We start from the raw sequence: 16,739 nt of genomic DNA, 5'->3' as shown, positions 1-16,739 counted from the left end.
GGCAGCCATCTTGGGCTTTGAGGCATTACATTACTAAACACTTTAGTGGTGTATGTCTTCATTCTATTGGTTGCTGCTTAGAACCTGATAATAAGGTTCATTATTTTAAGTAACGATATTGTAACCGTGCATGTTGCCAACATGTAAATCAAAAGTTGTATAACATATTTTTGAGTCAAAGGATTTAATCTATGTTGTTATGGAGATTAAGTTCTTTATGGTTTAATTCGTCCACATCTAAGTTACTTAAACTGCTTTCTACAGGCTCCCTTCTTGGTTTCATAGTTAATTCACACTTGTGTTCATAAGGAATTGATTACTGACATACACTGTGGCTAGATTCTGTTGTGTCTTCATATGGAATAGTTGGGGTGACAACAGTGGGTGGCGAAATGGCCAACAAAATTCCTATTTATAGTTGGAGTGTCAATATTTTCCGAAGGACATGGTTGAGTTTATCCGGCCCTAAAGAATATAATCTGGATAGATTCTTCTGCACTGCCTCTTTGAGAGCCTGGAATCTCCTGCGTCTTGCGTTTCTTAAGGATTTATTCTTTTTCTCAAATGTTAGCCATGTCTCCCAATATCACTTTGCCTCTACAAAGGATTAATGGATCTGGAAAGGCCAGCTGGCGCTCTTTCTAGGCTTTTCTAAATCCTTAATTGGCAAGTGGATCTTTCAGCTTTCATGAGGCTTCACCTTTCACCTTTTAGCTTACGGATACCATTATGGCAGACAGATTCCTCCTTTCAAGATCCACTTCACCATTTCCATTTTTGGCTAAAGCAACTGTCATATGGTCCACAGCAGGCCATTCATATTAATCTTGTAATAATATAGTCGTCAACTTCATCTAAAAACCTAGATTTCTATTATCAGCAGCTGTTGACTTATAAGTGCTGAAAATTTGTCAGGGACTGCTTTTCTTTATATATTTTCCTGGTGACGCCAGTCCTGTTCTTCCTTCTTAGCTGACAATTCCACAGATTGTGCCATGGCATGCCCCGGACTATCAGTTCATTAGCCATATTTATGTCCCATATAACCTGTGCCCCTCTTCACATCCCCTCTTAAGTACAGAAGGTACCAGTTGAATGAAGGAAAGATTAAGAAAGTAGTAATAGCTCTAAAAGGACTGATTTCATGAAATTGTTAATTTCATTTTTTAGTCTCGAGGCATAATTACTGAGTAATTGAATTGATGAAGACTCTTGAATGCAGTGGTGTGATAAATTCATCCTTTCTCTCTTTTTATCTGTTGAAGAAAAGAAATGATCATGAGTGATTTCAGGTTACTACATTCCCTTGAAAGTTTACATCATTTTTACATTTAAAAAAAAGAACTGGTTATAACTGGTTATGGTCCTTCATGCCTTCCTCTCGGCAGAAATCTTCACATTATCAACAAAGTTCGATAAGGGTATTTTGCTTATGTTTGGGAGGGCCTTCTGCATTTCCATCTCCGTGACTAGCTGAGCATTTGTCAGAAACCCATGACAACTACTAGAACCACTTTTCTTTCATATTAAATGCTAGCTCATTATGTCCAGTTTATAGTCCTACATATTTTCCCTCCTACACCTGCACCTCACCTATAATAAAGGTGTTACTCCTAAAAAGGAAAATTTGCATTTGCATTCTCCACATTTTTGTTGCGCTGGACTACATATTAGAAGGACCTTCACATAAATGTTGTGAAGGTAAGGGCATTATGAAAGTGAATACAATTGTTCCTTCCAAGGTTAGAAAATGTAGATTTTCATCAGCCTTGATGGACAGAAAATCTGGATTTTATTAAAGACACAGAGGCTAATATTATGCAATCCACTTTATTGCGCCACCCACAGCAGCATCTTCATAGAACACAATAAAAGTTCTTTAGAACATTAAGAAAGAGCCAGAACCTCCATGACTCTTCCTTCTTTTTGTGCTGCAGTAAAATAATTAAAAGTCTTTATGAATCCATTTTTAAAAAATCAGGAAACAAATAATCCGAAATACTATAAAATCCTTCTTCCTTTTTCATTGCTGTCCACAAGCTGAAAAAGAACAAACAACTGTTACCAACAAGGGTAGGAAGCGGAGGGATAATATTAGCCTCTGTGTCTTTAATAAAATCCAGATTTTCTGTCCCTCATGGCTGATGAAAATCTACATTTTATGGCAAGACCGGAGGGTAATATTATGCAAGTTCAAAGCCCCTCTATCAACAGCGAACTTGCATTCATCACAGGCTTAAAATAGAACTTCCTGAAAACAGAATCATTCGACCAATCTGCCCACCTCAAAATATCATGTAAAGCACCTCCAAGCATAAAAGCCTTCGATGCCGAGGTACCCCTCACAGAATGTGCACCAAACCTACTCGCATCAACACCAGTGTTCTTCATGACTTCTTTCACCCATCTTGCTAAAGTAGGGGTTGAAACCGGTATGTGAGGTTTCCTATATGACATTAACAACTGATTCTCATTTGTAGGACGAATACCTACAGTTCTCATCTCATATTCTTTTAAACAACGCACAACACACAACTGCTCATGTCCATCAAAATAAGGATAAAAATGCTATCTGAATTAGTCTTAGTTCTTCTACACAGATAAAAACAAACACCTTCTGGATTAAAAATCCTAGCTCCCACTTCCAAAGCTCTTACATCAGACACCCTTCTAAAAGACAATAAGCACAATAACATAGTCAACTTCCCACTTAAAACTCTCAAATCTAAAAGACTGTTACTCCCCAAATTTTCTAAATACTCAAGAAACATCCCACACTGATGAATACCTGTCCACAGTGGGCTTGGAAACTCTCACACTCTTCATCAATCTCCTTACCAAACGACTTTGCCCAACCGAAATACCATTAACCATCTCATGGCCAGCAGCAATAGCTGATCTATGCAAATTAATAGTTCTATACGCTAAACCTGAAGCAAACAAAGATGCCAAATAATTTACCACATAAACTACATCCACTGAAACGGGATCGTAATCCCGCTCCACACACCAGCGTAACCATTTCTGCCATGCCAATCTATAAATCTTCCTTGTCCCAGGAGCCCAGGATTCTCTAATAAGTTGAGAAGCCTCATTCGAAAGTCCTGGCATTTCCCAGACTCTCCTGAAATTCTCCAAGCCATCAGACTCAACTGACTTGAAGTTACCAACTCGGGAAACTCTCCTAAAGCTCCTCTCTGAATGCCTGGAAAAGTTGGAAGTAGGATTTGACAATCTACCGACATTTCTAAAAGGATGGGATACCAAACTTGAGATTTCCAAAGGGGAGTTATTAATACCACTGTCTCATTCCACCTGCGTAGCAGCAATGTCACCCAGGTTATCAACAAAAAAGGAGAAAAAGCATACGGACGAAGACCCCTCCAATCCTGCCTGAAAGCATCTATCCCAGCTGATTCCGGATCTGGGCGCCAACTGAAAAATTTCTCCAACGGAGTGTTCCATCTGTTTGCAAACAGATCCACATGGCAAGGACCCCACAACTCCATTATCCTCCAAAACCCCGAACTGTCTAGCATCCAATCGCTAGAATCCGTTTGATTCCTCGAATACCAATCCGCTTGAACATTCTTCTGACCGGGTATATACTCCGCCTGCACCAAAATGTTTTGAGTCAGACAATAATTCAAAAAAACTCTCGCAAGATCCGCCAAGTTCCTTGATTTCGGACCCCCCAACTTGTTCACATATCTCACCGCTGAAACATTGTCCATCCTCAGCAAAACCGATCATTTGGCCTTGTTTTTCATAAAACTCTTTATTGCAAAAGAACCTGCCAACAGCTCCAAATAATTTATGTGCATAGGACTCTGCTCTACAATCCACATTCCTCCTGTCGAAACTGCACCACAACGTGCCCCCTAACCAGTTAAACTTGCATCGGACTCTATTATCACTTTCGGATTTACTCCGAAAATTGCTTTCCCATTCCGTGCCTCCATATTCTTTAGCCACCAATTTAGTTCTGATCTTGCCTCCCCAGAAAGAGTAATCTCCTGAGAATATTTTATACCATGCTTTAAATGACTGCCCTTCAACCTCTGAAGAGCACGATAATTCAAAGGTCCTGGAAAAATAACTTGAATTGTTGAAGATAATAGACCTACGATTCTCGCCAACATCCTCAAAGTCATAACATTCAAAGACAAAACCCTTCGAATTTCCTTCCTTATTTTCTTTATCTTGTCTGATGGTAACCTCAACTGACCTTGAATAGTGTATCATGAAACCCAAACACTAAGTTTCCTGACTTGGGGTTAAACATGACTTTTCTCTGTTCACATTGAATCCTAGACTCTCCAAAAGATTCACAGCTAACTTTGTGTATTCTTCCACTCTCCTCTTCCCCTGGTCCATAATCAAAATGTCGTCTAAATAAATTATCACACAAATTCCTCTTTCTCTCAAAAATGCAACAACTGGACGAACCATCTTTGTAAAACACCATGGGGCTGAGGAAAGTCAAAAGGGAAGACAAACAAACTTCTATAATTTTTCTCCCCATCTGAACCTCAAAAATCTCTAGTGTTCTAACCATATTGGAATTGTCAGACATGCGTCCTTCAGATCCAGACGAGTCATCCAATCACCTGTCTGAAGTATATCTCTCAACATATGAAAACCCTCCATCTTGAAATGATGGTACTCTACCCAGTCGTTCAGACTCTTCAAATTTATCACAGGTCTCATACCCTTGCCTTTCTTTTCTACCAAAAAATTGTTGCTTATGAACCACGCACACGTTTCCAATTCTTCTACAACCGCTCCTTTCATTAACAACTCTTTTACTTCTCTTTCTACCAACCCTGACAGCTCCGAATTGAACTTGATCATTGGTGGACAATGAAACTTTACCGGATCTTCGATGAAGTCTATTCAATAACCCAAAACCGTCTGCAACACACCGAGGATCCCTTGTTAACATACACCAATTCTTATAAAATTGGGCAAGTCTGCCGCCCAACTTTACATGGGAAACAAAAAGGTCTTGTCTTACCTGACCTTGATCTTCTATTTCCCCTAGAATTTCCTCTCTCCTTCTGAGGATAGAAACCTCCAGGTTGATATCCAGACTGTTGTTGATAGTTCTAGTTGTAATTTCTAAATCCCCTCGCAAAAGATGCCCTTGTGATTCCTTGACCACGGCTGGGAAAACTACCTTTACTTCTCCCGGCCCTGCCAAAAACCTGACTGTCAAAAACCTTCTTAATATCCCTCTGAGATTTCTCCAAAGAACTAAAAGCACCCACATACTTGCTTATCTCTTTTATAAAAGCCTCACCAAAAAGCATTCCATTCGCATGAGATCCACTATCATTGTTGGCTAACTCCACCAATTTTGGATACATTTTTAAGAGAATGCTCTTCCTTCTTTCAACTGAAATTGCAGTGTTGGCATTCCCCAACAAACACACCGCCCTCTGAATCCATCCTCTTAGTTCATCTATGTCCAGTTGTTTCTTATCAACATAGGCCTCTTCAGCCATATCGAATATTTTTGTTATTGGTCCTGTAGGATCAAGCAATCTGTCCTGACACATCTTTAACCCTTTATCCAATCCTTTCTTCGGATCTTTACCACCTTTTGCTACAAATGCAATAATTTTCGCATCTAGCTCAAGTGTGAAAGCAGTCTTATTTGCTAGACTTGGTCTAGGACACTCTGAACGGAGCCTCAACCTCACGTCCTTTGGAATCTGCTTTCTGAGCCACATCTGGACATACTCTGCGACGTGTGGAGCCGGGCTCCTTTCAGGTTATAACAGGTGCTTTATCATCATAGGATCAAACGTAGACTCCCCTAAAGGATCCATGACCCCAGCACTCTCGTCAGGCTTTTCTTTTGTCTTCGCCTCATTGCTTTTAACTTTATCCACAAATTCAACATCCAAATCAAATTAAGATGAACAACTTAACTCTATTTCCGCACTACCTGAAGACTCATCACATAACACGGTAGTATGTTTTCTACTACCTTGACCTCTTTCTAGGTCACCATGTATGTAAGCGACACCTGCTTGTTTTGCACGTTTACGCCAAAAACCTGAGTCTGTGTATTAAGCTTTTGCTTTTTTACTTTTCAAACCATCTGAATCCACATTCTTTCTCTTCCTGTTTACTTTTCCACCTTTCCTCTCCAACACTTGAACTTCACCAGCTGACCAAAAATGTTCCTCCTGAGAAGAAAGACCACTACTCTTTTTAAATTCCTCAAATTTTGTATCCATTCTTGAATCTAAATCACAAGCAAACTTCGATAACATAAGTGTAATTCTCTCCTCCATACTTAAATTTCCCTGAGTTATAGCATTAACCTCTGACAGACTGAAAACCTAAAACGTAAAAAAACTCACTAAATAAACCTATTCCAATTTGTAAAAGTGGCAGCAAACAACTATTTAAATAAACGACCTTCAAATCTCAGTTTCCTACACTAATAAATAACCCTCGTAAACTCCAAATCTCCTCCGTCTCTCAATACGTGAATTTCTCTTGTCAGTTTCAGTCAGGAACTCCGAAACACTACGCATGTGTAGGCGACGTGGGAGTGCACGCGCATAGACTCAGACAGACTGTTTCAGACAGGAAGACCGAAATACCTCAACGCATGTGTACTCGACGTATGAGAGCACGCGCATATACTTAGATAGACTCTACAAAGACCGCTCCGATTTAGAACCCTCTGACGTGCACCAAACAATGGTAAGCTACTGTTAATACTGTCCGTTTTCAAATAATTTAAATCGACTTTCATAAACCTAAAAAGACAACCAAATTGCCTATAATCCTCCGCAAAATATTTTCATTCTCGAAACTAACAAACCACTTTGTGTCATTAGACAACCTTCGAAATACAAAACATGCGCACATCCATTTGAATATCCTTCATTCTTTAACTCTCCAACCCATCTAAATTAAAACTCGATCAGTAAAGTCACTAAAGCTAATGCGCCGTATTAAACAAAATTTCCTTGCGCACCTCGTGCTAAAGAGATTCTTAATCATAAAACTTCTCATTACTCAATCCTGGTCCTAGAACCAAGAGGTAAACTGAATAATGTACATAATTAAAATAAAATTGTGAAAAAATACAATTATAGAAAATAAACAGACAAGCTATGTATTAAAATCTTATACTCATGAAAATGACAAACCAACATTAACATATAATTTCGAAGTGATTCATCCAAACCCATATATACATACTCGACATGTAAACCATAACAAAATTCCTCTTAATACACAAACCAAGACTCAGTCAAACTGTAAAGTTTAAGAGAAATAATAAACATGACTTATCTTATGGGCAGCAGCAAAAAAGAAGAGAGTCATGGAGGTTCTGGCTCTTTGTTAATGTTCTAAAGAACTTTTATTGTGTTCTACGTTCTTTGAAGATGCTGCTGTAGGTGGCGCAATAAAGAGGATTGCATAATATTAGCCTCCGGTCTTGCCATAAAGTTCACTGTTATTAGCAAGTACCGATAATATCACAGCAATGTTTTGCATCAACAAGCAGGATCGTACAAAGTTCCAGCAATTGTCCGAAGGAGCACAACTCCTGTGGAACTGAGCTATTCAACATGGAGTCTCACTGAAAGCAGAACACCTCCCAGGAGTCGTCACTGCATATGAAAATGCCCTCAGCAGGGCAAATAGTGTTTCTCACAAGTGGAAGTTAAATTGGGACCCACAGAACATGATCTTTAACCAGTGAGGTCATCCGGTAGGTAGTAGTCTATTTTGCTATGCCATCAAAAAGAAAATGTTGCTTCTTTGCCAGTAGTGCCCAATCACTGCATTTCATAAGGTTTTATTCTGGACAATTTTAAAAAGTTTTGGATTAATCAATGCCTTCCGATAGAATTCATCTATAGCAACACACCACACAGTTATGATCAAGTACAAAACCTTTATGTAAGTTACTATCAAACCACAACAAAAATGTTTAAAATTGACCGATTGGGTGAGAGAACTGCTCAGTTCATGTGAACAGTGATTGTAATAAAAATCTATATGTAAAAACATCTCGGAAAAGAGTAAAAATATTGTCATACTGACATGACATGACAACACAGTTATTACACAGATAGGACAGCAAAATGTAATGCATAAATATGGTAATTTTATTCCTAACAAAATTCCTGTGAAGCTAAACAATAACGTAATTCGGAAGGATGCTGGTGTAAGAAACCTTTACAATTTTTAAAAGCTCGATGGATGATTTTGAAAAGTAAAATCGTACTACTATATTGGAATCACATTTTAACAGGGTCGAAAATAGAATATATACATTTGATTACAGGTAAATAAAGTGAAAAAGTAATGCATGGCTGCTTGGATTCTGTTGCTCTCGCTTGACAATTTTGATTTAGCTTGTGACTTCTTAAATGAAGCATTCTGATGCCTGTTTTGAAATGTGCCTTTGCTTAAGGCAGTTTTTTGAGAAAAGAATGGATTAGCAGTACTGAATATGAAAGTCCCAAATTATCATCTGATACTATTGAAATAACGAAGGGTACACCTATTTGAGCAATTTGGCAAAATTACAGAACCATATTTTCCCTTGCTACATCATACTGAGGTGAAAACATGTTTCGCTAAGTGCTGCGGTTATGCGATGTAAAACACGTAGAGACAATTGATGTTGGAGTATTAGTTATATTTATGGATCAGAGAGCGATTGATTAAATTGGTGCCTTGTCTCAGACAATAAACAATTTGAGTGTGAAAAGTTTTTAATGTTTCTATGCTCATTTTTACTCCATATGTTTTCATCAATAGTGTTTTTTTCCATTAATTATAAGAAAAAGTATCTGTGTGTAATAAATATTGCATTTTGTGTTTTTTCTTTTATTTATTTGCTTATTTTTTTGTTCTTTTTTTTTTTTTTTTTTTTTTTTACAGTGGTGCAGATCTCTCTGCACTAGTACGTGAAGCTTCGATTACTGCCCTGAGGCAAGAAATGGCACGACAAAGCTCGGAGAATAGTAATGGTAAGACAGTCTCATTGGTGATTACATTTATAGGGCACGTTATTTGGACTAAATGTAGTGCAGACATTTTTAGGGAATGTTATTTGGCTAAATGTAGAGTACAGTTGTTAGCTTGTTATTTGTTGATGTTCTCTGTAAGTAGAAATGTGAAATTTCATAAATCGTCATAGACCACATAGTACTTTATTTTATGATGACTGTGCTCACTTCCTTATCATTGTGCACCTTTTTTATCAATACTACACATTTTCTATAGGCAGTCGCTCTTTAACTCAGTTTTGTATATAAAGAATTTGCAATTCTAAAATTGTGCAAAATTAAGTTGTTACAAATCACAAAAATATGGTTTTAAAGTGTCAATTGAAGGAACATGCTTTTTAAAGTTTCAATTGAAGCAGACTTAAAATATGCATTAAATAACAGGAGATACAAGCATCTTAATGGAATTCCTCAAACTTTATCCAGATGTTGGCCATAATGCCTTAATAAGTCTTAAATGCCAAACTCTGGCCTGGATCTGTAGCATGTTCTTTCTTCCGTAACCTGGTCTTTATTTCCTAATATTTTTTCATGTGATGATGTTTAGAGGAGTGCAAAATGTGCCACCAGATATCTCCTTAATTGGGAAAAAGATGGAGTGCTTTGGCTGTTATTTTTCAACAGTTTATGGTTTGTATGTTTCTCCAGAAAACATTTTGAAAGTTTTTTAAAATTACGTATTATAGAACGAGTGTAAGGAGACCGGTATTGGGATTTGTTTTTTAGCTGGATGTTTTTAATGGACTCCACTCTGGAAACAACAAGCCCTCATTATTTTCAACCCCGAGATTCAAACTAGCGAGAATGGGAGGGAGATCATTCTCTGTACTGGGGCCCACTCTCTGGAACAAACTCCCGCTTCATATTCGCAAGGAAGACAACTATGCCAGATTTAGAAAGAACCTGAAGACCTGGCTGTTCCAGAAATAAATCAACCTTCAATTCATCTATTTCCTCCTACTGTTGTCCGTTCTGTCATCGGCGCCGGGAAACCCTTTTTGGGTAGCTGTGCGCCATACAAATATAAAAAATAAATAAATAAATAAATGTATGTATGATTCAGAAAAGGGGGTGGTGATGAACAGAGTGTCTGAATTAAGCAGACCACTCTTACCCAGTCCAAAGATCAGGGCTTGATCCATCACCGTTATTTAGCTCACTGCCCCATCCCAGCTCAGAACCTGGCTATATGCAAATTAGTCTGTCCCTGGCCCAGTGCATCATGGGAACAGGGCAGACCAAACTACCAAGCCAATTCTTCACCAGAAAGGAGACAAGCTACCGGGAACCGGTTTCTGGCATTTCAGCCTCGTCGGCCCGGCTTGCTTGAATCCTGATGGAGCAGTGAGCAAGGGACTCATGTCTGAGTATACCCTTCCACGCTTATGGTGGACAAAATGATTCAGAAAAGGGGGTGGTGATGAACAGAGTGTCTGAATTAAGCAGACCACTCTTACCCAGTCCAAAGATCAGGGCTTGATCCATCACCGTTATTTAGCTCACTGCCCCATCCCAGCTCAGAACCTGGCTATATGCAAATTAGTCTGTCCCTGGCCCAGTGCATCATGGGAACAGGGCAGACCAAAATACCAAGCCAATTCTTCACCAGAAAGGAGACAAGCTACCGGGGACCGGTTTCTGGCATTTCAGCCTCGTCGGCCCGGCTTGCTTGAATCCTGATGGAGCAGTGAGCAAGGGACTCATGTCTGAGTATACCCTTCCACGCTTATGGTGGACAAAATGATTCAGAAAAGGGGGTGGTGATGAACAGAGTGTCTGAATTAAGCAGACCACTCTTACCCAGTCCAAAGATCAGGGCTTGATCCATCACCGTTATTTAGCTCACTGCCCCATCCCAGCTCAGAACCTGGCTATATGCAAATTAGTCTGTCCCTGGCCCAGTGCATCATGGGAACAGGGCAGACCAAACTACCAAGCCAATTCTTCACCAGAAAGGAGACAAGCTACCGGGGACCGGTTTCTGGCATTTCAGCCTCGTCGGCCCGGCTTGCTTGAATCCTGATGGAGCAGTGCGCAAGGGACTCATGTCTGAGTATACCCTTCCACGCTTATGGTGGACAAAATGATTCAGAAAAGGGGGTGGTAATGAACAGAGTGTCTGAATTAAGCAGACCACTCTTACCCAGTCCAAAGATCAGGGCTTGATCCATCACCGTTATTTAGCTCACTGCCCCATCCCAGCTCAGAACCTGGCTATATGCAAATTAGTCTGTCCCTGGCCCAGTGCATCATGGGAACAGGGCAGACCAAACTACCAAGCCAATTCTTCACCAGAAAGGAGACAAGCTACCGGGGACCGGTTTCTGGCATTTCAGCCTCGTCGGCCCGGCTTGCTTGAATCCTGATGAAGCAGTGAGCAAGGGACTCATGTCTGAGTATACCCTTCCACGCTTATGGTGGACAAAATGATTCAGAAAAGGGGGTGGTGATGAACAGAGTGTCTGAATTAAGCAGACCACTCTTACCCAGTCCAAAGATCAGGGCTTGATCCATCACCGTTATTTAGCTCACTGCCCCATCCCAGCTCAGAACCTGGCTATATGCAAATTAGTCTGTCCCTGGCCCAGTGCATCATGGGAACAGGGCAGACCAAACTACCAGGCCAATTCTTCACCAGAAAGGAGACAAGCTACCGGGGACCGGTTTCTGGCATTTCAGCCTCGTCGGCCCGGCTTGCTTGAATCCTGATGGAGCAGTGAGCAAGGGACTCATGTCTCTGAGTATACCCTTCCACGCTTATGGTGGACAAAATGATTCAGAAAAGGGGGTGGTGATGAACAGAGTGTCTGAATTAAGCAGACCACTCATACCCAGTCCAAAGATCAGGGCTTGATCCATCACCGTTATTTAGCTCACTGCCCCATCCCAGCTCAGAACCTGGCTATATGCAAACTAGTCTGTCCCTGGCCCAGTGCATCATGGGAACAGGGCAGACCAAACTACCAAGCCAATTCTTCACCAGAAAGGAGACAAGCTACCGGGGACCGGTTTCTGGCATTTCAGCCTCGTCGGCCCGGCTTGCTTGAATCCTGATGGAGCAGTGAGCACCACCCCCTTTTCTGAATCATTTTGTCCACCATAAGCGTGGAAGGGTATACTCAGATGTGAGTCCCTTGCTCATTGCACCATCAGGATTCAAGCAAGCCGGGCCGACGACGCCTGAAATGGCAGAAACCGGTCCCCGGAAGCTTGTTTCCTTCCCAGTATAAGAATTGGCTTGGTAGTTTGGTTTGCCCTGTTCCCATCATGCACTGGGACAGGAACAGACTAATTTGCATATAGCCAAGTTCTGAGCTGGGATGGTGCAGTGAGCTAAAAAACGGTGATGGATCAAGCCCTGATCTTTGGACTGGGTAAGAGTGGTCTGCTTAATTCAGGCACTCTGTTCATCACCACCCCCTTTTCTGAATCATTTTGTCCACCATAAGCGTGGAAGGGTATACTCAGATGTGAGTCCCTTGCTCATTGCACCATCAGGATTCAAGCAAGCCGGGCCGACGACGCCTGAAATGGCAGAAACCGGTCCCCGGAAGCTGGTTTCCTTCCCAGTATAAGAATTGGCTTGGTAGTTTGGTTTGCCCTGTTCCCATCATGCACTGGGACAGGAACAGACTAATTTGCATATAGCCAAGTTCTGAGCTGGGATGGTGCAGTGAGCTAAAAAACGGTGATGGATCAAGCCCTGATCTTTGGACTGGGTAAGAGTGGTCTGCTTAATACAGGCACTCTGTTCATCACCACCCCCTTTTCTGAATCCTCATGTATTTATGAGCAGGAATTTATATAGAACAAACCGAATTGTGACTAAACTGAGCAATGTACATTATAGTGCTATTGGGAAGACAAAAAAGAGTGTGCATATCAAGTGGGGGGGTCAAACAGTTTTTCTAGTACACAAATGCATTATCTACAATTGCATTATACACATTCAAACAACCACCTCAAATGGAATAAAAACGAGCACTATGCGCGTCCTGTAAAACGCGTCAGGAAATGCAAACGAAGGCAAGAAACTGCCAAAACAGTATACTTCAACCAGAATAAAATGTAAATTCGGTACAATTAATGGCAAAGTTACACCAAACAAGGGACCAAGCTTGAAAGGGTACTTATCTGGCTGCATAGCAGCGAATAAAGAGGGCGAAGGGACATTGACAGAGGACTATGTGGGCCTGCGTGCTCTCTGATTGGACACTGTTGCCCGGACATGATTGGTTGTTTCCATGTGTTTTTTGCTTACTACCTTTCCCTAAGGTTCATGGGAAACATAGTCCCTGTTAAATCTTCTAATGTGCTGGTACTTGAATAAAGCGAAGAGAGAAGGCATAATCCTCGCCTCAGAGTCCTTAATAGAATTGAAACTTTCCTTTACGTTAGCTAGGACATTTTTCATTCTACACATTTAATTGGCTGGTCCAGCATCGCATGATTTTCAGTACGATGCCAATACTGATTTTGAACTGAGGTTACCAGGTTGGCAGCATACGCACTGTATTACATCGCCATTACCTCTTGTCAGTCCATCAGATCTCACTGTTGGACTATAAAGGGCATTTAGTTGTGAGGTTACTGTTTGGTTACTTACACGAATGGGGCTAAAGTGACCATTTCCTTTTGACATTTCCAACTGGTCCAAATGTGACCAGTTGAAATACAAAGATATACAAAGTTATACAATGTGTTGAATACCTCTACACACCTATGATACGTCAGAAGCACATGCACTTTGAAAACACTTACACCAATTAGCTTCACACAGGCTGTACAAAAGTAGGTAGAAGAGTAATATGGTAGCTGCCCGCCACTATGTAAACTATAAAACAAACATAAGACACTCATTAGATGATTTTATCAGTAATGTCATTTGAGATGTCATCAATGATGTCATAGAAATGTCATGAGCGATGTAATATGTGAGGTTATAAGCAGTGCATGGTGGGGGCATGTTTTAGTTAGCTCTGCTAACTATAACTGGTGAAGTTCTGTGGTTTGTTTTTCAAACCAAAACGTTAATGTTGTCACTGACATATTCACTTAACTTTAATCTTTGTTTTTTAAGTGGAATCTTTTTAATATATTTTTGAATTTTTTTATTCAAACTGTTTTCCCCACTTTGAAAACATTTAAATATTAGCCTGCTTTCTTGATGGTGGTGAGAGTACGGATGTATGACGTTACAACGCATACTTTTACATCGCATGCTTTTACAACGCGGTTTTTACATCGCATACCTTTAAAACGCATAGTGCTTTGGGGTGCTGGATAGTCAATAGTTTAATTTACTATTCCAACTCAAGTCCCCGTGGACACTAGGGAAGGTGTTGGACAGTAAATTAAACTTATTCCCTATCCTAGAGCGCCCCCCAGCGCAATGCGTTGTAATGGTTTGCGTTGTAAAAGTTGCGTCGTAAAGGCACTGCGTGGTAAAAGTTGCGTTGTAAAGGATGTTTCCCTGAGAGTACTCCAGTCATAATATATTTTTGTAAGATTCAACAGTAAAACAGTAGCTGACTTTGGCTTTTTATTCGCTAGATTCTTCACTATTCCTGTTCTGCTGGCTTGAAATGACAAACTCTTCATCTCAAGTTCTGTGAAACTTTCACATTTTTATTTTCTTTACATTCCTTATTTTTGGAAACTGTTTAGCACTTGCCTTTTCCTCACTGTTTTGAATATGAATTACTCTGCAACCCGAGACACAAAACGAATGTTTGACAAGACAAATCTCTTCAAAATTCATAGCATTTGCCTTGATTACTCTTTTTGTACGCTGCAAATTATTTACGCCCTGCCCCCGATTATCCCCCAGTTTAGCATGAACAGCCACAAATTTCTTAGACATATGAATCAGTTGCTTTGGTTGTTCTTGGCTCCACTGCAAGCACACTTTCTAATTATTTCAGCTTCTCTTTCAAACTTCTTTGCTCTTTCATGCCGACTCTACATCTTAAGGTCATAAAACACAAACCTGCTCCTTCAAATACACCCTTAACGGCATCTCAAAGATAAATATGTTTTAATAACTGAATATATAGGTTATAATATAATAATGGTCATGTTTAGCAAGATTGGCGCATTGTCATATTGTCAGGCTTTCTGTATTTGGGTACATAAACGGAGAATAATAGGAAATTTATGTTGGCAGTAAGTATTTTAATAATGACGGTCTTTCTTATTTGTATGTGTTTTCCTGACAGTCCATTGAGGGATAAAATGAAAATGGTTACATAGTTTATTAATGGCAGATCACGGTGTATTGTATTATCACTGTTCCATGGTATTTCTAGATCTGTCTTAGAGCAGGAGGCTCAGTTATGAACTTCACAGCAATCTCGTTGACTATCACTTACCCTTGAGTATAATTTTAAAATTGATCTTTTTACTGCATATTAGAAAATAAGCACTTTTTGTTTGTTTTCCAGTCTCTCTGTTGCAATAGCCCACACTGTGCCTGGGGTATACACGTCTTTAAATTCTAAAAAGCTTTCCATAGATTTTTTGCAGATTACTGCTCTTCCACTCTGACTTATCATGCTAAATATTTTAAAATTACATAAAAAAACAAATACACCTCCATCACATTTATGCTTCTTGTGATCTTCACAAAAACAACACATGGGTTAATTTATTCTAAAATAACTAGAGTTTAGAGTAGATCGACAAAAATATGTTATTTTCTTAATGGACAGTTTGTTTTTTCCTAGATCTTGTAACCATAAGTTTGATCCAAGATTAATGAATCAACCAATATATTTTTCAGTTATATGCATTCATGTGAAAATTCACTAACATCTTATTCTAATGCAGTGTGAAGATGTGATGCAAAAACTGTAACCACTATGGTAGCCCATTATGGTGATAGTATCCTCCTACAAAATCATGGAGTCTGTGTCCATCACTACTTAACCAGCTATAGCTAAAAGTACAGTTTCCCAAAGATAACTTCTTGCTGGAACAATGCACCATACTGACAAACCTGGATATTAACCATCTACTCTACAACTCGACCATACTACATTAAATTCAACCTCAGCAATCTAGACTACAATATACAACCCTAGTTCAACACCAAGAAGCACGTTTTCTCTCCCTCTTCCCCAAAACACACATTTACTTAGATTCCAGATTAATCTAAAAATCAACTTCAAAACACAATTATTAAAAAGGTTCCAAACTACAGTGCCTCGAATGTATCTACTATGCAACACTGAATCCAATGTGCATGCCACCATTTAAGCACTGTTTAGCCCGGTTAGTTCTTGAGTAAGACTCTTCACTCCATTAGGGTTTCATGTCCACAGATGACAGGCTAGCAAAATACAGCAACATCACCCCAACTCCTATAAAGCTAAAGTGGCCCCACCACAGCCCACCAGTCTCCAAGTCTTACTGATCTACAAAGTCACGCAAATCATAACGCTGCCTTGCGAACAACCTCGCTATAATAGGCTTGTTTGCTGACAAGCTTTAGCAAGACTAGAAATCCCCAGCTGAAACAAATATAACACTTGCAAACATACTCCAGCTGCCATAAGAGATTCTGGCATGTTATGCCCTGAAACCACTTTCCTGTAATTAAAACAGGAACTTAATACCTTCCTCTAAACACAGTACTTCCTCAATGGGAACACAAGCAACTCCATATGCATACCAGCCTATTGGGCC

The 16,739-nt window shown here is 39.9% G+C and overlaps 1 protein-coding gene across 1 annotated transcript in view; it reads left to right on the top strand.

Moving 5' to 3' along the window:
- NVL (nuclear VCP like) overlaps window positions 1–16,739 on the top strand; it is a 502,294-nt gene that overhangs the window by 322,920 nt on the left and 162,635 nt on the right. The window contains exon 21 of the mRNA XM_078649847.1: window positions 8,926–9,014. Coding sequence (XP_078505973.1) covers window positions 8,926–9,014 — 89 coding nt within the window. The remainder of the gene's footprint in view (window positions 1–8,925; window positions 9,015–16,739) is intronic.

Source organism: Lissotriton helveticus, chromosome 6 (genome assembly GCF_964261635.1).
Source record: "Lissotriton helveticus chromosome 6, aLisHel1.1, whole genome shotgun sequence".
NCBI classification, from domain to species: Eukaryota; Metazoa; Chordata; class Amphibia; order Caudata; family Salamandridae; genus Lissotriton; species Lissotriton helveticus.
The sequence above is the reverse complement of the archived record's forward strand: the minus strand, read 5'-3'. Positions and strand labels throughout refer to the sequence as shown.